General features: G+C 37.8%; 1 protein-coding gene and 1 pseudogene across 2 annotated transcripts; both read right to left on the bottom strand.

Annotated features, from left to right (window-relative positions):
• Positions 1 to 6,760: 6,760 nt before the first annotated feature.
• Positions 6,761 to 7,597, bottom strand: LOC135717752 (free fatty acid receptor 2-like; annotated as a pseudogene).
• An 8,988-nt stretch (positions 7,598 to 16,585) lies between these two features.
• On the bottom strand, positions 16,586 to 20,846 carry LOC135717737 (free fatty acid receptor 2-like). 2 transcript variants are annotated; one of them, XM_065239917.2, is made up of 2 exons: positions 20,757 to 20,846; positions 16,586 to 17,737 (listed from the first exon to the last, which is right to left on the bottom strand). In XM_065239917.2, the coding sequence occupies exon 2, from the start codon at positions 17,725 to 17,727 to the stop codon at positions 16,750 to 16,752; it is 978 nt and encodes a 325-aa protein (XP_065095989.1). In that variant the 5' UTR covers positions 17,728 to 17,737; positions 20,757 to 20,846; the 3' UTR covers positions 16,586 to 16,749. The 2 variants fall into 2 exon arrangements, with proteins under 2 accessions (XP_065095989.1, XP_065095990.1); XM_065239918.2 differs by lacking the exon at positions 20,757 to 20,846 and adding an exon at positions 20,003 to 20,197.
• Between the last annotated feature and the right edge of the window lie 4,263 nt (positions 20,847 to 25,109).

Raw genomic sequence — 25,109 nt, 5'->3', positions numbered from 1 at the left:
CACCCATGCACCAAATATTTTTAAGGGGGCATAATGTGCACATGCTACCCTTTATACTGTAATCATAATTATTAATGTCAATTAAACATCAAAACCTTTAATATGCCATATTCCTATAGACGGTTTCTGCAGTAACAACATAAACAAGCGGCTTTCGTGGTCATCACGTAACTTCCCGTAAACTCCACTAAGAATAAATAACAACAAAGCAGGGCCGGCGCCACGAGGGGGCGTGAGGGGGCGTCGCCCCCTCACTGGCACTATCCCGCCCCCTCAGATCACCATTAATGTTGAATGGGATTTTAATGATAAAATGCGCTATTTAAAAATCACGTTTGCCTTGTGTATTGTCTTCCTAAAGGGAATTTTAAAGTCTAATTATTTAACAAAACAAAAAAAAACAAGTGTGCATGTATTCTACCGTGACACACGCCCACTCATGTATAGCCTATAGGCTTGTTCGAATTCATCAGGCGAAGACGTCAAAATGCCGCGAGAGCGAGACGAAACGACACTTAGTATGATTTCTCGAATCGTTCTCGCGGTACTTTGACGTCATGTGGTTGTTGGTTCTTGCAGCCGCGCCTGAAGTTGAACAAGTTTGTGTTGACGGCTTGAGGCACGCCGACAATGAGCCCGCGTTCTGAGTCTCAGAGGGAAATCAAGATGTCGAAGTGGGAAATTATATAAAAATTTACAGACAGGAGTGTGAGAGTGACCTGGGCCTGCCCTGTAGCAATGGATATATGGAAAATAGCATTGGAAGTTCTACAAACCGGACTCCGGATTGTCACACATCAATTAATGCCGTGGCGTGGATGAATTATCGGAGCATTTCAGGTGCAAAGATCCAAATGTTCGGCTGTCATTAAGTCAATTCGGGCACCATGAACTTCAGCCAGACTGTACATCAGTGGCGAACCGTGGGTACTTCACCTGGGCCTTTAAAATATGCAATGAAGTGCAAATGCCTCTCCATCCATAATACTAGGCTATTCGTATTTTCGTTAAATCATACAGTGAGCGTGTAAAAATTCTGAGAAAAAAGTTTAAAATTACTTGAATCTAACTGATAAACACAAATACAGACTCTGCTGCTCTGTAATGACAGGGGCTCTGTAAATTTGCATTTAACAAGCTTTAATTATGTTCTTTAATTTATATTTTATTTTTTGGAAATATATATTTAGCTGTCGGATACCTTGTTAATCTTTTTCATAAGGGGAAATATAGCACCCTGCGTTCTGAATGCACCTCCTTGTGGCTTATAACTGTTGTTATAAGATATCCAGGGAATATCCCGAGGGCTACCAAAATGTATCTCCGCCCTGCCCATCGGGTATAGCGAGGTAAAAAATATTTCAATGTTTTCGCATTCTCTCAGATTTAGTTAGGAAATTATATTGTATGTAATTCGGCGTCGTCTGTCAGTCATTACTATCCTCACGTAACAAGTGAAACTGTCAGGAAGTAAAAGTATAATTAAACCCATTATTTTTTTTGTGTTCGCGTCATCCTCTGCACGCGCTTCTCCCAGCTGTGCTCTTCACGAGTACGCGCTTACCGTAAGTACTTTCGTTTTTACCTCAGCCCTATCAAGCTAGCCACAACGTCAATCACGTTTTCCGCCATTTACCTCAACCACTCTCACCGCAAAGATTCGGGCCATTAGACTGTATTCATATTAACGGTCTATGATCTTCGTCTTTGGTGTTTTACGGCAGCTCGCATCCAGTTTGTTGCATGATTAGGACTTCATGAAGGCTTACAATGTTTTGTTTTTTGCCCGCCCACTTGAAATCAAAACGTGATTGGTCGATTTGCCCGTCACTCTCCACACCAAAACACATAGCTTGGCGTTCCCTGGGATTCATGAAGTCCTAACCAATGAATGAGCCAGCTAACCGGGCCTTAATAGAGACAGACGATTCTGATTGGATTAGATGTTTTCATGACATGAACCTGACAGTAAGCTTAACGTCAGAACATAGATGAGAGAAAATATATTACATGTATTGTATTAAATTGAGTTAAATAGAAATAAAAAATGTAAAAACATATTTTTATTGAATATTATTTATTTGTATTATTATAATAAAAAATCTTTTTATTAAATTTTTTAGGCCTTCTCTGAAGGCGTAGAAGGCCCTGAAGGTTCCCCACTGCTGTACATAGTTTTGAAAAGTTCAGATGTTCATGTTCTTCAGCATCCTTGCAAGTCAACGTACAACCAACAGCCTATTATTGTTCTGCATTTAACGTTAAAGGTAAGCCTGTACGATCTCTCACACACCTGTTTATCAGGAGTAAATAGATAAAAAAACAGACATTGTTACATTTATAATTAACGAATTTGAATTAGCCTATCCTACAGCATAGCTGTATATGTAAACGAGTTATTGCCATTTTGCTATTGTAGTTCTCTAGCTGCTTAATCGCTAGCTTGGTGCATTACTTGTGGCAGTTAAAATAACTACGTTATATGATCAAATTGAACCAAAATGTTGATAAAATGTTGCGTTTGGACCGTTTTTGGGCTGAAAACCATCAACTCTATTTGCCAACACTGCCCCCCACCATTACGTAAAATGTATTTCTACCTCTGGGTCTGCACTTCTAAAGGGGAAGTCCAATCTAGACATTTTAGCCTGTTTATCACGGGTAATTTATGTCCACTTTGCATTATACATGAGGAAAAATAAATAAATTTGCACGATTTCGATTATTAGATTGATAGTGTGTTGAAGCGGAATTTTCGTAACGGTCTTTAATGGACACAATTAACCAGAATGCACTGCGCGAAACTGATTCATTAGCTCCACCCACTAACCACTGTTCGATGCAGTCGTCAGGTTTGTTTGACTTCATGCGGCGCCGCAGGAACCGACAGCTGGATGACGTCAAGGTTCCGCGAAAGGGATTTAAAAGCAAACTCCTCCGTATGATTTCGCGAATCGCTCTCGCGGTACTTTGACGTCATCCCGCTGTCGATTCTTGCAACGCCACATGAAGTTGAACAAGCCTAATAACTTCTTTTACCGCTCAACTAGCTCTCAAATCAACTCAAGTCAACTTGAAGTTAGCCGGCAGACGAACCCATCCAAAGAGTAACTCCGCTTTAACCGTCTCTGAGGGGGAAATCACCAAAGCCCTCGATAAAAGATGACTAGAACCTGTGCAGTATGTGGATGTAAGGACAACAAATTCAGGCCACCGGGAGTTTTTATTGTTGACATCAACGCGACCCTCAGCTGACCCACCACTACACTACTTTGAATATGCAGCCAGCACTTTCGTCAGGAAGATTTTGAGTACTGTTTTCAGCCCAGTTTTTCCGCGGACTCAGGTAATGTAAAATTGTTAAAATATCTAAAACATCATTTGGCTTAGTTGTTGCTTGTTTTGTGTAACTACGGTAAACATACTACGTAGAAAGTTATTATCATGTTGTTGTTATTATAAACACGAGCAAAGCAAGCTAACGTTAGCTCCTGTGCAGCTGTCAATCAAAAACGTTATCATCTACTGTCAATCATCTCGCCTCAAGACCCGCCTCCATTTAGAACATTCAGAATTAATGTAGTCGTGCATTTTTCTTCCGGTGATTTGATGACGCGTCAAATCACCGTTACTGTAGCAGTTAAAAGCTTTAATTTTTTATATGGAGTTAGTACATTTGATGGCAGCACAATCAACTACATATATGGCATGAAATATAGTGTTGGAGCATAATGTAGTTTTAGGGTGGACTTCCGCTTAATGAGTAGTGTTGTGCTAATATGTGACGTTAGGTATGCGTTTTTTTGTTGTTGTTGTTGTATTGTTCAGAGCTCTGTACGTTGCTCACTATAGCTGTAGTTTTTTTGGTTGTATTACAGAGATGTTTGTTTATAACACTTTAAAACTTAATGTACCAAACCTATGTATTTTCTAGCTGGGGGAATTATATGCATTCATGTGATCGCCCCCTCTGGTATTTTAGACGCCCCCTCATCAGCGCTCGGCTGGCGCCGGCACTGCAACAAAGTACTTTTAACTTAGTTTATTTATATAACAAGCAAAATAAACAACATGTAGATTACCTAGGAAACAAAAACATTTGTTATTTTCAACAAGGTATTTGTTCAAGAGTTCAGGATAGCAACTAGTCAGACCATTAAACAAACAGAAACCAGAAATAAAGTTTGGACCAGATGCATATCGCATCACCGCACACTTATTTTTTGTATACATTTATGTTTTGCACAAAATACTCACTTTGTTATAAAATTGCTCTTCATCTAAAGAAATTTTCATGTAGGCCTATTTCTGTGCTCCTCCAAAGTCACCAAAGCAAATCTCCTGCAAACATTAATGGATTTAAGAAATGTATTTTTTTTTTACTTAAACAGCATGTAAAGCAAAAAAAAAATCCCCAAAACATTATGAGTATGAATTGCTCCATCTGAGGCTAAGACCTAAACTCAACTGCCGCATTCATATAATGACAATAACGCATGACTCTTAATGTTAAACTTGATATTAACAGCAATATAAAACATAACACCTCACAACTCTAAAATGTTATGGATCAAAACAAATGTTATTGAACATTTATTACCATTTAAAGTGAAAGAGATGATCTTCTTCTTGCATCATCCAAAAACATGGTTCAGTGTGTGTTGTAAAAAGGTGGAGGTCTTCTCTATTTAACACCTTAGGAGTTAACAAACACCACTAACAAATCACTGTAGGAGTTCATTTTTTTAAGTGTTTTGACACCAACTCTTTATTTTCATTGAGTAAAATAAAAATGCATTAACTCAACCAAATCCAAAAATTAACTCTGAACTCTTTATATTTTACATTAACACCGTCATTTTAAATAAATTTGCTGTGTTTTTCACACAACGCCTCCACAGGAAATAAAAAAGGTCACTTCTAGCATGCCAGGTGAAATCTGTAAAGTGGATGTAGGTCAGTAAAACACAATGTGACATTTAAAGATGACAACTCTGCACAAGCACAACTAATACAAAAATAACAAATGTAATGTCCACTTTGGCATGTTAACTCTTGGTTTATGACCAAAACACAGATACTGTATCGCTCAGAAATTAAATGTCTGATTTAATTTAAATGTCTTGTTGATCATTATTTAAACTGTATAAAAACTGTTGTATAATGGTAGTCAGTCACAGTTCCCACTGCCATTGGATCATCTTTTCATTGATGTTATGATAGGACATTATTTGGCCGAGATAGAACTATTTCAAAATCTGGAAAAAATCAAAATATTGAGAAAATCACCTTTATTAAAAAATGAATCCATATATATCCATGCAAACCTTGTCTGCATGCTATAGTCTGTTTTACATTCATTCATCTGAATGAATGAATGCTAAAATAAACACAACAGATTGAAACAGACAGTCCAGATTCCTGGATGGGTTCTGGCTTGTGTCGGGCATTATCAAAGGCTTCGAGGGGTGTGATGTTGGTCTGGGTCTTGTGTGACTGGTTTAGGATGGTAAAATAAAAAAATACTGGATCATTGGCAGTACAATGGTTTTCCTTTATTAAAGGGACTGTAGGTAGGGTTTTAAATGTTTTATTAATCAAAATCAATGTCTTTATTCATAAGTATGTTCTTGTTGGTGTCAAATGACCTCTGCCAGTGATCTGACTTTTCTTTGTAAGCTTAGAATTTCTCCTCTTTACTTACATTGAACGGGTAAGTCCAAGGAGGCTTCCATGTCGTTCCGCCGTATTGATAAACTATAATAGCAGAGAGGGACAAAAAGCACTAGCCTACCAGCACGTTTCCACAATGCATTTTCGTTTAGAACACGTGAAACTGAAATGGATCAATGAGTACATAACGGCTACCGTAGTTGCAACACGCATTTGGAAAAGCGAGGCGCTAAAGAGCACTTTTTGTTTGAATGCAAAATACAATTTCACCACTAGATGGGGTAAATCCTACTTATTGTCCCTTTAATAAAAATAATAATAAACATCAATGCATTCATAGCATATAATGTAGATAATGTCTAAAAATATCTGTTAGATAATGCACCATTGTATCTTAAAGGACAGAGATGCAGTTAAATGTAAAATGCAGTCACAAACAGGGCAATTTCAAATACATGCACTTAAAAATACAAATGAAAAAAAAGTTAAAAATGAATTTCAATAAATTAAAGTACATGCAGGTTTTCATTCACCTTTGTGTATATTTAAAAATGCGAAAAAGTCATGCATTTCTTGTGATTTACTGTTGTCTTTACATAAAATTATTTTAAAATAATGTAATGTAAAGAACATTGTGAAAATATTATCTTTAATATTGAGTAAGGCTATGTTAAAGATTGAAATCAAACTGTGATGTTCATGACCTCATAATTAGACCATGAGACTTTAGTCTAAATTTCACTGACATGGTCACTCATGTCCAAAAGTTTTGCAGTCAAAATCTGCTTTAATATCTCTGTGGTCTGTCTACTAAGACTGTAACTTCAGTCACATCGGCGCTGCAGAATTTCATTAACTTGGCTTTGCAGTGGCGACTCGTGACTTTTCCGAGAAGGGACGAATGCGACTCCTGAAAACATTGTCATATGTGTGGCTCGTCATGCCAAAATATGTGCTCCGTGCATCATGTGGACCCATCAGCATTGTGCGTCATGTCAAAATACGTGCCTGCTAAAAATGCTTTGTAAGGGTTTATGATTAAAGAGACGATTGAGTTTGCTAGATACTCGATTAATCTCATGTGTAATCAGAGTTTAGTGTTAAGTCTCATGCGCGACGTGAGCGTCTCTTTTATCATGAACCCTTTCGATGCATGTGCAGCAGGCACGTATATGTGCAGAACGGCACGGTGCTGTGCGGCACTGAGGTGCGTGTCAGGTGTTCGACCCCCTTGACACACCAACACATATTTTGACATGACGAGACATATTCCGTTCAGTGCTGTCCCTGCTAACACTAAATGTGATATGCCGAAGGGCATGAAACAGATAATAAACACCAGCAGTGTTACCAAAGCCATCCCGATGGCTCTTTTTCTTATCTTAGAGGAGCACGATGAAAACTATCTGAGGAAACGTCTCAGTTATCCTCACTTTTTCGACGGTGAATTCCTCTTGGCAGGTGTTCCTGTCAGACGGGTCGATGAAGTCCGGCTTTGGAGGATAGCGGTAGTATGTGATATAGACAATACTGCAGGTTACAAAGGAAATCAACCAGAAAAAAACTACGGCTATCGCTGCATGTCTGGGATGGCGTTTTAACTTATATTTTATGGGGAAGGCCACACCCAGGTAGCGTTCGACGCTGATGGCCGTCAGATGAAGGACGCTGTTGTATGGTGGAGAAGTAGACAAAAACTGTCAACAGACAGATGGAGTACGACAGCGTCCACTCCATGTTTGCTGCTTCGACCATGCGAAACGGCAGAAATAAGAGGAAGATCAGGTCTGAAATAGTAAGGCTGAGTAAGAGAATCAAAAAAAGCGTAAACCGCCAAGATGTTGGCAGGAAGACCTGTCATGAGAGTGAATCCATAAACTCCTAACACCAGGTTACTGAGAGTCACTGTCAACGTCATTTCTACCACCCTGTAATAGAGAAAACAATAATGAACGCATGAATCATTGAAGTATTCTGAATAATTTTCACATCTGCTGAAAACACCTTCTGCATGTATGAGACTCTTTCTCTGAAATCCAGGCCCACATAAACTTAAGTCTGATAATCGAATGATGAGATTTTAACCATCCAAGACTCCAAGTTTGGTTTCACATTGATTTTTTTATTGATCTTACTCAGTCAATATTAAAGTTATATTTACACAGAATGTTCTTTATGTAGAATGATTTTCTACAGATGTGTCCTCCGTCTGTGTCCGTGTTTAAGTGCACTCAAAAGTGCATACACGGAGAGGCGCGTTTCAAAAAGCAAGCGAACAATCTTTCTGTTCTTGACATGACACATACAAACAAAATGATCTCAAAATACCACAGTAATATTTTTCTAATAAAAACATTTGTTTAAGTTGTTTGCCAATAAACGACATGGCGAAAATTGTCCTTGTCTTAATTCATGTCTTACTGTGCATTCACACCAGCCGCGGAAGAGGCGGCAAGCGCGGATGATTTACATGTTAAGTCAATGCAAACACGCGATTAGGCATCCTGCGGTGCGGTACACGCGGTAGCCGCTGCGCGGATGTCGCGGAACGAGCGGAAGGCGCGGGGCATTCCGCGCGTTCCGCACGAATTGAGCGTTGCCGCGGGAAACGCGCGAGTTCAAAAATCTGAACTTTGCCGGAATTCCGCGCCGCGTTAACCAATCAGGAGCTTGCTGTAGTAGTGACGTGATTACAGGAAGCGAGCGGAGTGGTGTAGTCTCCGCGGAGTCGCAGAAGCCCCTCCCATGACGCAGATTTCCGCGTGAATTTCTCGAATGACTAGAATTTCACCCGCGGATTTCACGCGAGAATGAAGCGAGTGAACTCAAATGTTCAAGCGTCCAACTACGCGCGAATAGCGCGTTTTTGCCGCCTCTTCCGCGGCTGGTGTGAACCCACAGTTATGCTAAAACAAATGTATGGATGCCAGTATTACAGTTATGCTGCTTACATAATGTAGCCTTTTTTAATGTTTGATGACAAGATAGAGACTTGAGGAAATTATGTACACGAAAAATTTAAGTTTAATGTCCTAATAATCAGCCTACTTATTTGTATGTCCCGTAGCTGACATGGAACGTTATCAACCGTTTCGTTAATGTTTAAACACTGTTTATGTTCGGATACGAACCAATTGGTAAAAAAATGTGGTTCAAAGCCCTGGTCCCAACATAGAAAATCATCCTGGTTTGATGGGTACTCTAAAGGGAACACGTAAAAATATGCAAAAACATAAATATGCAAAATACTTACAAACTCTTGAAATTCATTGATAGGCTATAAAACTAAACTAAATTTGTTTGCTTACAGCTGCTCATGAGATGAGAGCCACTATGCAAGTCGATTTCTGATGGCCATTCAGGAAGACAAACACATGCTGTTGTGGATCAACTTTTCAATGAGTATGAATCAAAGTCCTGTTGGGATTCTGGTGAGTGTAAAATGACTCTCCATTAATCTCTCTTGTTATATTATCACATCAGATGTGTGTATATCTCTGGTGATATGAGCTTCCTGAAACAGTCAACTGTTACGTGTCAAAAACCAGTGGCAGGGTTGAACTTGTAACCTTTTCTTTTCTAACCACCTCAAAACGACATCACTTTTAGTTTCAGCCTCAATTTGACGCCAAAATATCACCTGCAGTGTATTCACTTCATATCTGATTTATATACAAGTGGAAATTATTTGGACCCTCATGAATCAGATCTTAGACTCCCAATTCGATTCAAAATCAATTGTTGACGTACTAGTTAGCATACAGTATTTGCACTTAAGGTTAGACTAGTTAGGACTTTTGTTTCTTATCTCTAAACTGTCATGTAATGTATTTTAATGCAACTGTGTGCTTAAAAAAGCCATTCTCATTTCTGACAAATTTTTGACGTTCTACTTGTTAACTTCCACGAACTGTCACTTCATCTGATCATTATCATTATACACCTACGTTCAGGAGCAGGGGTTTTGGCAGTATTCATGTATTTGTCTTATACAGCGCACTCAGCGCCTCCATCTGGATTACAAACTAAGTGCATATTTTTACAGAAGTATGTTCATGTTCTTATGTCTAAACAATCACTTACAGGTTTTGGGAAATGTTCATTTATTGACAAATCAGATTCTGTATGGTGAAACAAAAGAGCTGTTTCTCCCTGTTCGGTGAGCGAATAGAGAAAAGTCAGAGGAAGACCTTCCCAAAATGTATTTTTTTGATCTTGCTGTTTTTCTTGTTATTTTTCCATTTGTACTGCTCAGTGAAGCTCTACTGTGGGTGCATCCCAATTCCCAATTCAAAGCCTGGATCCTTTAAAGGACCCAGACTTTGAAGGCAGGGATTCTGCCTTTGAAGTATTCAGCCTCAAAGTCCGCAAGGCGAACTGAAATGATCCGGTCTAGCCTACGAAGGAAGTTGTGTCACCTGCTATTCCCGCCCAACACGCCTGTCAGCTGGACTCAACAGCAGGGATGTTTCAGACTTGAGCCAGATATGTTTTATTTTATAAAATATGATTTTTCATTTGTGAATCGATTTAGAATCACCCATGTCCGCATCTCAATGTAGGCTACCTGTAGAATCGATATTTCCCTTGTTGAAAAAACACCATAGACCAGAATAATTCCCATGCTGGTGGTGTTGGTTTAGCTGGTGGTCACCAGCAAACCAGCATCAAAACACAACATATGCTGGTATGCTGCTTTTCCAGCAGGGTCCCCCACCCCTATGTAAATTAATGATTTACTAAGTACCAGGATTTTTATGGATTGAGCTTAACTTGCCAAGTTCAAGGCCCTGCTGAAAAAAACAGCATACCAGGATATGTTGTGTTTCGGTGCTGGTTTGCTAGTGAACACCAGCTTAACCACCACCAAACCAGCATCAGCACCAGCTAAACCACCACCAAACCAGCATCAGCACCAGCTAAACCACCACCAAACCAGCATCAGCACCAGCTAAACCACCACCAAACCAGCACTAGCACCAGCATCCCATGCTGGTCATACCAGCAAGATCAGCATATGATGTGTTTTGATGCTGGTATGCGGGTGGCCACCAGCTAAACCAGCATCAACCCGGCATAGACCAGCATATTTCCCATGCTGGTCCATGCTGGTTTGATGCTGTTTTCTTCAGCATGAAATAATTGAAAGATATTTACACTCCAAAAATGGCTGGGTTATTTTTGACCCATAATGGGTAAATATTGGACAGAACACATGCTGGGTTAAAAATTAACCCAATGCTGGGTTATTTTAACCCAACTACTGGGTTGTTATACCCCATGGTTGCATAACAACAACCCAACATTGGGTAATTTTTAGCCCAGCGCTGGGTAATTTTTAACCCAGCACGTGTTCTGTCCAATATTTATCCATTACGGGTCAAAAATAACCTAGCCTAACCTAGTCAATTACATTCAGTATTGAATGTCAATATATCATGTTTTGTAGGTATAAAAATATATTTATCAATTTAATGACATGAACATAAAAACGTAAATAATCCCCTTTTTAAAAAAAAAAGAAACATTGTTATCATATAAGTTAGATCCACATTATCATGAAGATCAAATTTGCAAATGATAATTGTTTCATATACAGTACACCTTCTTATAAAATCCTAAATCGAATCTTGAATATTTTTTTTTTTAAATATTTAATCAATGTCGTCTCACATTGTCCAGAAAAAAAGAAATAGCCCGAATGCAAGGAATACAGGATAGCAACAAATACCCTACCATTAGATTACTGCAGAACACAATGTAAATAAATAAATGTTTTTTTGATATTACATATATCATCAAATGTTAAAGTGTAAAAGATTGCATCTGCAAGATGTATTTTTTGGTTGTTTGCTCATTTGCAGTAAAAGATTTAATGTAAACATACTGTAAGATGTCTTTGATTTAGAATGAATGTAAAAAAGCCCCTTTTAAGACCTTTATCAGATATTTTTACACATCATATGTATTACAGGTCTTTAGCAGACACCTTACAGACCTCAGTACCTGTGCCATCTGCATTCAAATGCAACGTTGTACAACATTGAAAGGCTTTATTATTATTTGTTCGCAAACAACCGACAAACTTAACGTAGGTTAAAAGTAGCAAGCTAACTGTTAACTGTGTGGCTGCTACTCGGTATAATAATGTTCAAGAACATTATGTAAATTAGGTCAATTATAGGATATAGACGAACACCAAAACTTAAAGGAACAGTATGTAAGAATTTATATCAATTAATCATAAAATGTCCTGATATGTCACTAGACATTAAGACATCATTTTTATTTCAAATACTTATATCACTCACAACATTGGTCTGGCCAGGATATTTTCATTTAAAAAGTGGAGTTGCAGCCCTCAACTGATGTTTATGTTTTCATGTTGTGTATTGGCCACCAGTTGTGAGATTGCAGTACCACAATCTGACATACTGTTCCTTTAACATGAACCTATAAAGAAATCATAGCAATTTATGTAAAAAAAAAAAAATGGTAGAAAGCGTGCACATTTCTTACCTTTACCACCTTCTTACAGTATACATACAGTAAGGATGTTTGTTCTAATACCCCACAAATCAAGACAAACTACTGAACAGGCACCAATCAGAGGTCACATTTTTATGATGTCATCATGACTTCTTACAAAGTGTTTTACAGTATTTTAAAACTACACAACATTAAAATACACAAATCTATTTTAATACAAAATATGAACCATTTTCATCAACACTATTGAATACAAAACCATATTTTATAATTGAAATACATGGATCATATAAATACTGCCCATCACTGGTTTTCATAATTGATTAACAAGATTAAATAAAGAAACATGTGAAGCAAATGAAACTTTTGTAGCAGATGGAGATGGCAGGTGTCTCAGTACTGAGTATGAATTATCAGTCATTAAAGATCTTTAATGTTGAGGTATCTTCCTTATATTGAGATATGCCGTTTCCTCCTGATGTGAATGAGACAAAAAAACTCATTCTGACAATAACAATAATGTACTTGAAACATGTTGCTATATTTGGACAATTTAGGCAGATATTATATCAAAATATTTATTGTGCAAATGTTAGGAAACATTCAGGGTCCTTATTATCCTTCAGATGTTTTAATGCTCTGCTCTTACAGATTCTAATGTGTAGTTTAAGAGCCATAACTGCCTGGTACAAGAAAAGGTTTTCATCACAGAATAAATCAAATCAAAAGCAACACTTGGTAATATATCATATTTGGCCCAGTGATTTTAATTCAATTCCGCAAACTGTTTCAGCAGTTTTCCTCTTCAGCCTCTGTCATGTTAATAATTTTGCATGTTGTTGAGCCAATGCAGCTGATGATAATATATAAACATCATCTTTGAATGTAATGACTTTTTGTTACCCCGTTGGTCGTCATTTCATGGCAAAATGAGGCAAAAATACCACTGGCTTTACAGAAATATAAATTATTTTCACACAATGCCTCCACAGGAAAAAAAATGTCTCTTCTAGACTCTGTTACGCAAGCAATGTGAAATCTTTAAAGTGGAAATAGGTCATTAAAACATAACGTCACATTTAAAGTTGACAACGCTGCACAGGCACAAGTAATACCGAAATAGCAAATATGTAATGTCCGCTCTGGCCTGTCATATACGTGGTAAACTGGGTATTACCAAAACACACAGGACACGTATCGCTCAAAAATGAAGTTCTGAATGTAAGTTCCGGTCTAATTTAAATGTCTTGTTGATCATTATTCAAAACCGTATAACAGCAGTTGTCTAATGGGAATGACCGTTTCCACTGCCAGTGGATAATCTTTTCATTGATGCATGGTTTGTTAGGATAGGACAATATTTGTCCAAAACACAATTATTTAAAAATCTGGAATCTGAAGTTGCAAAAAATTGAGAAAATTGCCTTTAAAGAAATGAAGTCCCCAGCAGCAACTGCACTAGGAAATTTAGAAAAAGATTTTCATGCAACATGATCTTTACTTAATATCCTGGCTATTGCTACAAATATACCCGTGCGACTTAAGGTTTTGTGGTCTTGGGTCACAGATGTGAATCAATTACACACAACATTTCTGCTGATCTGGTGTCTGGATCTCTGTTTTGGTCTCAGTACTCAAAATTTCTGCTTTAAATCTTAGTTGCATGCTGAAGTCTATTTGGCAGTATCTGTATGAATGAATGAATGGTAAAATAAACACAACACATTGAAACAGACAGTCCAGATTCCTGGACAGGTTCTGGCTTGTATGTTACTAAAACTGGGTGTGATGTTAGTCTGGGTCTTGTGTGACAAAAATGAACGTAACATTGGGGGTTATAGATGATATAAAAAGTCTACATACCCCTGTAAAACTTGCAGAAACCAAGATATATCCTGTTGGACCCTGTTCCACCTTTACTGCGAAATTGCAGAATTTTAAATACATAAAAAGTTAAATAACCTGATTGCATTAGTATGCACACCCTTTTATAATAGTGATTGTGGTTCTGTTCAGAATCAACCAATCACATTCAGACCCAAGTTAAATATGTAGTAGTACATACCTGCCATCAGTTAAAAGGACTAGTTAACCCCTAACAAAGTGCAACTGATCCTAAAGGCCATAAATAAATCAGCCATAAATAAAAAATGCATGCAGGTTAAAATATGTGACCCTGTCTGTGAAAATAGTCATTTTTGTTGTGATTAACAAAAATGTAAGTAACTGTTCTGTTGTCTATACATACACTCTAAAAAATATTTAACCCAGGGCTGGGTAACTATAGGACAGAACACATTTCTGGGTTAAAATGACCCAGATAATGGGTTGTTTTAACCCAACTGCTGGCTTGTTGTAGTGTTGTAGTCAAGACCACCTAAACCGAGACCAAGTCATGACCAAGACCAAGACAGGCCGAGACCGACACAAGACCAAGACAGGCCGAGACCAAGTCAAGACCAAGACCAGTGCAAGTCACTGAATTAAAACACATAAAATGTGGAATATGCATATGATTAGAAACTTCTTGTCTGTATGCATGTGTGTGTGTGTGTGTGTGTGTGTGTGTGCGTGCGTGCGTGCGTGCGTGCGTGCGTGCGTGCGTGTCATCAGAGAAGTTGATACAATAATCAAAGGCATTGCAGATATGTGGGAATTTATCTTTGTCTATAAGCAAATAAAAGTCAACAAACACTAAAGAGCTGAAATCAACCTAACTGTTTATTCTGAACTGTCTTTCAATGGCTTGCCATCCACTTAAAGGTGCTCTAAGCGAATTGAAGCGTTTTAGACCATAAAACATTTTTTGTTACATACCGGAAACATCTGCTTGCTGCCTGTCTGCTGATCAAACTGTAAAAAAACGCGATCTCTGTAGACAGCCCAGGCTTCACAAACGGCAATATCAACAAATGGCCAAACCTAGCATCACAAAACAAAACAAAGTATTCCAGCCAATAAACGACAAGAAGGATTTGGGGGTGGGGGTTGGGCGCGTTCATGAAAGCACGGAAGGGAGGGGGAGGAGTTAGCTACGCTCTGTCTGTTTGAAAACAGTTCAAACATCAACAGGAAGTGACGTCGCACATTATTCGCTTAGAGCGCCATTAACACAATGCAGTTGTTTTTAGTAATACAATTAGAAAAATTGTCATTGGGAGAAACTTAAATAATGCTTAAACAATGCCAACATCATATGCCAAACCTGAATAAACTGCATAAAATTAATGATAAAAAAAATAAAATCGTGATGTGCCATCAGTTGTGGTCTTGAAATACAATTTTGAATCCTCTTTGTCTGAGACCGGTCTCAAGAACTACAACACTAGGTAATTGTTAATCAACCATGTTGAAACAACCCAGCAGTTGGGTTAAAACAACCCATTATTCGGGTCACTTTAACCCAGAAATGTGTTCTGTCCTATAGTTACCCAGCCCTGGGTTAAAAACAACCCAATTTTAGAGTGTAAAATCATCCTACATAATGTAAAGAACATTGTGAAAATATAATCTTCATATATTTAATATTGGGCGAGTAAGGCTATGTAAAAGATTGAAATCAAACTTTGATGTTCATGACCTCATAATTAGATTGAGACTTTAGCCTAAATTTCACAGACAGGGTCACCTATGTCCAAAAATTTTGCAGTCAACATCTGCTTAAAGGGATAGTTCGGCCAAAAATGATATTAAACCCATGATTTACTCACCCCCAAGCTGTCCGAGTTGCGTATGTCCATCGTTTTTCAGACACATTTTCGGATATTTTAGAAAATGTTTTAGATCTTTCAGTTAATTAAATGTAAAGTTACGGGGTCCACGACCTTCAAGTCCAAAAAAAGTGCGTCCATCCTTCACCAAATAATCAAAACGGCTCCAGGATGATAAACAAAGGTCTTCTGGGGGTAATCCACGCAGTGTTGTTGTAGAAATATCCATATTTAAAACTTTATAAACTAAAATAACTACCTTCCGATCGCGTCCGCATTCAGGATGAGAGCTTACGCAGCCTACGGAGGCTACTCCCCGAATTTGTCATACGTCACTAAGAAAAGTGCGTACACTACGCTAATACTCTCTCCTGAATACAGAGGAGTCTAAGATGGCGGCGCTACTGGAAGGTAGTTATTTTAGTTAATAAAGTTTTAAATATGGATATTTCTACAACAACACCGTTCGGATTACCCTCAGAAGACCTTTGTTTATCATCCTGGAGCCGTTTGGATTTATTTTGTGAAGGATGGATGCTTTTTTTTGGACTTGAAGGTCGTGGACCCCGTAACTTCACATTTAATTAACTGAAAGATCTAAAACATTTTCTAAAATATCCGAAAATGTGTTTGTCTGAAAAACGATGGACATATGCAACTCGGACAGCTTGGGGGTGAGTAAATCATGGGTTTAATATCATTTTTGGCCGAACTATCCCTTTAAGCATCTCTTTGGTCCATCTACTAAGAATGTAACTTCAGTCACATCGGCGCTGCAGAGTTTTTTAAAATTGGCTTTGATTTACATCTATTGATGACGGTAAACTATCAAATGAACATAAGAAACATATACACCACCACCACAAATGTAATATTATTATGTCACTGGGATGTGATCTCCCTGTTCTCTCCTCTGTTGTCCCACCTTAAAACAACAGACAGAAGAAGCTGAGTGGCAGGAAAGCATGGCCATGCGGCTGGTCAGTTCTCGCAAGGTGCTCTTGAAAGTTTCTCTGAATGCTGAAGAACAAAGGTAGAATATAAAAGGATCAAGACACACGTTTAGTGTACAGAGGACCAGAGTACACAGCCTCCATTCTGTGCTGTCGCTGCCATCATATCCATCAACAAGAAATATGTTGAAGGGTATAAAGCAGATAATAAAAAACAACAGTGTTACCACAGCCATCCCGATGGCTCTCTTTCTTATATTGGCATTCATATCTGGTTGATTGGAGAGGATGTGGATAAACTTGATGTAGCAGAAGCAGCAGATGAGAAACGGTGCACAGAGAAGCACAACAAAAATCTCCAGACGATACGGCACAGAAATCTTCAGCTGTATGTCGCTGAATTCCTCTTGGCAGCTGTTCCTATCAGATGGGTTGGTGAAGTTCTGGTTTGGAGTATAGCTGTAGTATGTGATATAGATAATACTGCACTGCACAAAGGAAATCAACCAGAATAAAATGACGGCTACCACTGCAATTCTGGGATTGCTTTTTAACTTGTATTTTATGGGGAAGGCCACACCCAGGTAGCGCTCGACGCTGATGGCCGTCAGATGAAGGGTGCTGTTGTAGATGGTGGAGTAGTAGATAAAACCCGTCAACGGACAGAGGAAGTACGGCAGCGTCCACTTCATGTTTGCCGCCTCTACCATGAGAAATGGCAGAAAGCAAAGGAAGATCAAGTCTGAAATAGTTAAACTGAGGAGGATAACTGTAGGGGTGGATCCGTGGCGAATCTTCTGGCAGAAGGCGTAAAAAGCCAAGATGTTGCCAGGAAGACCTGTGATGAGAGTGATTCCATAGACTCCTAACACCAGGTTACTGAGAGTCGCTGTCCACACCATTTCTACCACCCTGTAAGAGACAACAATAATGAACGCATAATTGAGGAATTTTATATAATGAAATTTCTTTGCAAATCCTTCATTCGATTGTCCCATTTGATCTATCACCATTATTACACTGACTCGGTTGATTACGTAAACCAGGGGTCACCAATCCTGGTCCTAGAGGGCCAGTGTCTTTGCAGAGTTTAGCTCCAACCCTAATCAAACACAGTTACCTTAATTAGCTACTTGATTAGGGTTGGAGCTAAACTCTGCAGAGACACCGGCCCTCCAGCACCAGGATTGGTGACCCCTGAAGTAAACAATGTTTGATAGTAACAGGTTTTCTCTGCCCGAGTCATGCAATAATTTAACAGATCATATACTGTATACATCATTATACAACAGTTCTTTCTGGTTCTCGAATCTGATTGGCCAAGAGCTATGCGATATTGTCCTGATAACAGCACTGTAACCACTTCACCTTTCGTATCATTCCGCCACCTAGTGAATGGAGGTCCTAAACAGGCTCATCTCTGAATGGAAAAACACAGACGCGCAGTTTTTAAACACTCTCCGTGTGTCTCATTAGTTCACTCGCTCATAAATCAGTCTGTGAATCCCCAATCGGAAGTTATTATTCCGTCAAAGATCAGCGCTCTTGGATGTTATTTTAAACTTAATGGGATTAATGTCTTGTCACATCATGTGGACGATTAACACTTGGAAAGAGGAATGTAAACTCTCGGTTTTTCTTCTGGAGCTATATCTCTTATCAGAACGCGAAAACACCGTGGAACTGCAGGTAAGCATCGCAGCTTTTAAATGTGGACATTGATCATTTATTTAATCGTGACGTGACTATTAAAACATGCTATGAGAATATCACCACTGGTATATTTATAAGCAGCATGCAAAAACATCTCTCTGACACTTATAAAAAACAGTTTTATATAGTACTGACAAGAATAAAGTTGAATAAGAATCGAGTGCTCGTATCGCGTTAAGAGTAAATGGGAAACCAATAGTAACATTATATAAGTCAGTTTTATTAACTTTTACCTCGCGCCAAAACAATAACCACACAAAAGACACTAAATATGAATAAGAAAATAAGTAATAGTTTTATCATGACACCAAATACTGCTGATTTGATCTCATTTTGACCATCAAAAACAAACAAGGCGAATATCAGAGCCAGGGAATCCCTGTCAGAGATGTAGCCCAGAGAGGGCGGTGGTCAGCGGGGCGAGTGAACACTAACGTCCGCTCATGCTTTGGTTCTCATTCGTACCGAATCTCACTAAGCAAACGTTCAAACAGTCGCTATCTTTACTAATCGAATGTAGATTTAAATATAATAAATATATATTCTCGACTGAACTAATCTTAAAACTACACTTTGTGACCAAGAAACGGTAATATAAAGAAATGCCTATCCCTCCATTGAGTTATTATGAGATTCAAAGCAGCCGAAAGTGTTACCTGTCATTCTGGCAGCCCTCAAATCCGTGGCGGAAGAAGTAGTTCTCAAACAAAGAGGCTTTTAAAATAACACCGTTGTTGTTTTCTAGTGTGCCGTCGAACTGTTGTATAAAAGCAATATCGCTCTCGGAGTCGTGTGATATAGCTCTATATCATCACGGCTGTGATTGCCTCTGGCCTACTCGAGCGATATTGCTTAAGTGTACTGCATGTCTTTGTAAACATTTTATATTTTGAATGCAAAACATTGTCTTTATTCACTATTATTTACCATGATACCATTTTATTCCACATGTGAACCCTTTTTAAGCCCACCTGAGGAGAAAAAACTACAAGACTTGCAAAATTTCTAAATCCCTGGTAGCCCTTCGGGCAGGCACTCTTCAGTTTTAGGTAGCCCGAAATGAATGCAAGTAGCCCGAATAAAAAAATACAGTACTTTTAATGTAGAATATTGAGACAAAACATCTATCAAAACACAAATAGTACATATCAATTTTCAGTACATATCAATCATCAGTACAAATTTTTCTTCTAACCGAAGTGAAATATCTATAAACTTCAGATTCTGAAATATTAACTGAAGTCACAGATAAACAAATGCCACTTGACTTTGTGTGCGTAGCACAGGCTTATTCAATTAGTTTTACCACAGGCCAAATTTTGCCAATACAAAGCCAATAGGTCCTCTAACCACAATGTTTAATCTGCTATTCTTGATGTTGTTTTGATGCTGTTTTTTTTTTACAAACAAAAAACTGGATTTCCATGTAAACCAACTGTTCCTGCCCACACCAGATATACTCACCATTTAAAAGTGGTTCAGTGGGTCACAAAACTCACAGTTTGGATCATCCAGTTAGAGATTGGATAATTTTTCGATCAGAAAGAAGGGGCTACTGTCGCTTTAAGAGTCACTCTCTTCACTGCCCGTACAATCTATATCACTTTAAAGCTTGCTGCGAGAGATTTAATTTTCTTACGTGAGAATAGTAATGACTGACAGGACGAAGTTGGAGGATTTGCCCAACAAATCCATGACAAATCAGTACGGATTGCTTCCTGTACTGCGGCTTCGCGCAATCGCGAAAGTGAAAGTAAAACTCGAGCTCGCGCTCAAACGCAATTTAAATACCCAATGCCTGAATTTCATTCACCACAATTACCCATCCAAATCTGTGAGAGAATACATTAGCATTTAAATATATTTTTCCTCCCTATAAGTCAAGACAGCCCGACAGGCAGGGCGGATAAGCATTTTGATAGCCCGACTGCAAAGCACAATAGCCCCGGAATGTCGGACTAGCGATTTTTCGAGCCCTAATGTTGTACAACATTGAAACGCTTTATTGTTTTTTTCTTGCACAACGGGCAAACTTAACATAAGCTAAAAGTAGCAAGCTAATGTGCTGCTCCGCATATAGCTTTCAAGTATATTATGTAAATTATTTTGCCTGGGGTTTTAAACACTATTTAGCCAACACCAAAACTTAAATGAACACTTTAAAACATTATAGCAATTTATACAAACAAAAGAGAGAAAGCTGACAGCCATTCCTTACCTTGGCCACCGTCTTACTACATGAGGAATTTTCTCTTCTGATCTCAAATTCTCAACAAGTTTGGGCAAACTTCTTCTTCTTCTTCTCTTATTTAATGGCGGACTGCAAACAACGTTAAGGTGCATGTCGCCACCTATTGTACTGGAGTGTGTATATCATATCATTTTAGATCCCACTCCACAACCCTGAGTTTTTTAAAAAGGTAAATAGTGCCTTCCTAATAATTCTTATTCCTTCTCCTTCTGATCCCATATCCCTACCAGATTCCATTCCTGCCTACCTCCTGAACCTTATCTTTAAATATCTGTCTTTCCACGTCATTCAATGTACAATACAGAAATACATGTTCCACATTTTCTTTAACCCCACAATTTTCACAGTTCTCACTATTCCTTTTCCCCATTAAAAATAATGTACCATTCAATCCTGTGTGATCCACTCTTAATCTTGTTATTACTATTTCCTCACGCCTAGTCATTTCCAACTCCCACACATTCCTGTTTATTCTTAGATCCATCTATATAAATCTTTAAATAATTAAAATTATATACATGCTTGTTTAACTCCTACTTCCTACATTCTCTTTTCTTTTCTAATATATTAATATCAACCTTTAATTCTGGAAAAAAACATGGTGGTATTCTACTAACTGGATTGGCGAAATTTAAAGCTTCCATTTCATATTCCCTCACTTTCATTTCTCTAGTCCATCCATTCCAAACCCAAAAACCCCTGAAACTTGGAATACTTCTAACATTCCTGTATTGTATCTTTTGCTGGATTTTCTTTCCCACTTCCTTTCAGTCTAATCCAATACGCCATTGCCAGTTTTTTTTCTTCTTAATTCAAAGGTATCTCTCCTGCTTCTATAAGTATGTTTGGGCAAACTACTGAGCAGGTAAACAGATACCGTATTTTTATGATGTCATCGGACTATAAAACACTAAAATATCTTTATTTATTTATTTGTATTCAAACTTGTGAAGAGATAAACCAAATACAAAGTTATTTTCCTTGTTTAAAACTAATACCAACACTTACAAACTCTTGAAATTCATCAATAGGCTACAAAACTCAACTAAATTTGTTTGCTTACAGCTGCTGAGATGAGAGCCACTATGCGAGTCGATTTCTGATGGCCCTTCAGTAAGACAAACAAACACATGCTGTTGTGGATCAACTTTTCAATGAGTATGAATCAAGAGTCCTGTTGGGATTCTGGTGAGTGTAAAACGACTCTCCATTAATCTCTCTTGTTATATTATCACATCAGATGTGTGTATATCTCTGATGATATGAGCTTCCTGAAACAGGCAACTGTTACGTGTCAAAAACCATGGCAGGGTTGAACTTGTAACCTTTTCTTTTCTAACCACCTCAAAACGACATCACTTTTAGTTTCAGCCTCAATTTGACACCAAAATATCACCTGCAGTGTATTCACTTCATATCTGATTTATATTTACAAGTGGAAATTATTTGGACCCTCATGAATCAAATCTTAGACTCCCGATTCGATTCAAAATCAATTGTTGACGTAATTAGCATACAGTATTTGCACTTAAGGTTAGACTAGATAGGACTTGTGTTTCTTGTCTCTAAACTTTCATGTAATGTATTTTAATGCAACTGTGTGCTTAAAAAAGCCATTCTCATTTCTGATTTCTGACAAATTGTTGACTCATTAAATCTTCATGTTAACATTCTACTTGTTACTTCCACGAACTGTCACTTCATCTGATCATTATCATTATACACCTACGTTCAGGAGCAGGGGTTTTGGCAGTATTCATGTATTTGTCTTATACAGCGCACTCAGCGCCTCCATCTGGATTACAAACTAAGTGCATATTTTTACAGAAGTATGTTCATGTTCTTATGTCTAAACAATCACTTACAGGTTTTGGGAAATGTTCATTTATTGACAAAACAGATGCCGTAGGGATTCGGTCTTTGAAGTATTCAGCCTCCGGAGTCCGCAAGGCGAACTGAAATGATCCAGTCTAGCCTACGGAGGGAGTTGCGTCACCAGCTGTTCCTGCCCAACACGCCTGTCAGCTGGAATCAACAGCAGAGATGTTTCAGACCTTCAAAAATATAGATGGAGCCAGATATGTTTTATTTTATAAAATATGATTTTTCATTTGTGAATCGATTTAGAATCACCCATGTCCGCATCTCAATGTACTGTAGAATCGATATTCCCCTGGCTGAAAAAATAGCATAAACCAGAATAATTCCCATGCTGGTGGTGCTGGTTTAGCGGGTGGTCACCAGCAAACCAGCACCAAAACACAACATATGCTGTTTTTCCAGCAGGGTCCCCCACCCCTATGTATATTGCACACAAATTAATCATTTACTAAGTACCAGGATTGACACAATATATTTTTATGGAATGAGCTTAACCAAACTTTGCCAAGCTCATGGGCCTGCTGAAAAAAAATACCATACCAGCAGCATAAGTTGTGTTTTGGCTCATTTGCAGTACGTCTCTAAGACGTTTCGTAAAATATGTCATATAGACATACTGAAGATGTCTGCAAGATGTCTTTGATTTAGAATGTATGTAAAACAGCCCCTTTTAAGACCTTTATCAGATATTTTTACACATCATATGTATTACAGATCTTTAGCAGACATCTTCAGACCTCAGTACCTGTGTCATCTGCATTAAAATGCAACGTTGTAACACTGAAAGGTTTAATTATTATTTGTTTGCGAACAACCGACAAACTAAACGTAGGTTAAAAGTAGCAAGCTAACTGTTAATTGTGTGGCTGCTACTCAGTATAATCATTTTCAAGAACATTATGTAAATTAGGTCAATTATAGCCAGGGGAGCCCCGGTTTTATGACATTTTATAAAATAAATTAATTTATCATGAATTCTGTGTAATTAAACCTAAAATAATAAGGCTACTAACCAACAGCACTACTTTATATAGATTAATATGTTTTGTTTAATTAAAATGTTTAATTTTAGAACAGTTTTGGTCATACATTTCCTACAAGGGGGGCCGCACGCGGAAAAAGTTTGAGAACCACTTGCCTAGGATATAGACGAACACCAAAACGTAAAGGAACAGTATGTAAGAAATGTATTTCAATTAATCATAATATGGCCTGATATGTTACTAGACATTAAGACATCATTTTTATTTCAAATACTTATATCACTCACAACATTGGTCTGGCCAGGATATTGTCATTTAAAAAGTGGAGTTGCAGCCCTCAACTGATGTTTATGTTTTCATGTTGTGTACTGGCTACCAGTTGTGAGATTGCAGTACCAGTTTTGACCACAATCCTACATACTGTTCCTTTAACATGAACCTATAAAGAAATCATAGCAATTTATGTAAGAAAAATTGGTAGAAAGCCTCCACATTTCTTACCTTTACCACCTTCTTACAGTACATGAAGTAAGGATGTTTGTTCGGATCCCAACAAGTCAAGACAAACTACTGAGCAGGCACCAATCAGAGGCCACATTTTTTATGATGTCATCATGACTTCTTACAAATTGTTTTACAGTATTTTAAAACTACACAACATTAAAGTACACAAATCTATTTTAATACAAAATATGAACCATTTTCATCAACACTTTTCAATACAAAACCCTATTTTATAATTGAAATACATGGATCATATAAATATTAAATAAAGAAACATGTGAAGCAAATAAAACTTTTGTAGCAGATGGAGATGGCAGGTGTCTCAGTACTGAGTATGAATTATCAGTCATTAAAGATCTTTAATGTTGAGGTATCTTCCTTATATTGAGATATGCAGTTTCCTCCTGATGTGAATGAGACAAAAAACTCATTCTGACAATAACAATAATGTACTTGAAACATGTTGCTATATTTGGACAATTTAGGCAGATATTATATCAAAATATTTCTGGTGCAAATACATTCAGGGTCCTTTAATATCCTTCAGATGTTTTAATGCTCTGCTGTTACAGATTCTAATGTGTAGTTTAAGAGCCATAACTGCCTGGTACAAGAAAAGGTTTTCATCACAGAATAAATCAAATCAAAAGCAACACTTGGTAATATATCATATTTGGCCCAGTGATTTTAATTCCATTCCGCAAACTGTTTCAGCAGTTTTCCTCTTCAGCCTTTGTCATGTTAATAATTTTGCATGTTGTTAGGCAAAACTAAGAACCACTGGCTTTACAGAAATATAAATTATTTTCACACGATGCCTCCACAAGAATTAAAAAAAAGTTGATCATTATTCAAAACGTATTAAAGCATTGTCTAATGCAGTGGTTCTCAAACTCGGGATGTCATGGGAACCTATGTGCATTGCGTGTTATGTCAAAATATGTGCCTGCTG

Source organism: Paramisgurnus dabryanus, chromosome 13 (assembly GCF_030506205.2).
Source record: "Paramisgurnus dabryanus chromosome 13, PD_genome_1.1, whole genome shotgun sequence".
Taxonomy (NCBI): Eukaryota; Metazoa; Chordata; class Actinopteri; order Cypriniformes; family Cobitidae; genus Paramisgurnus; species Paramisgurnus dabryanus.
This window is presented reverse-complemented; position numbering and strand designations above follow the sequence as displayed.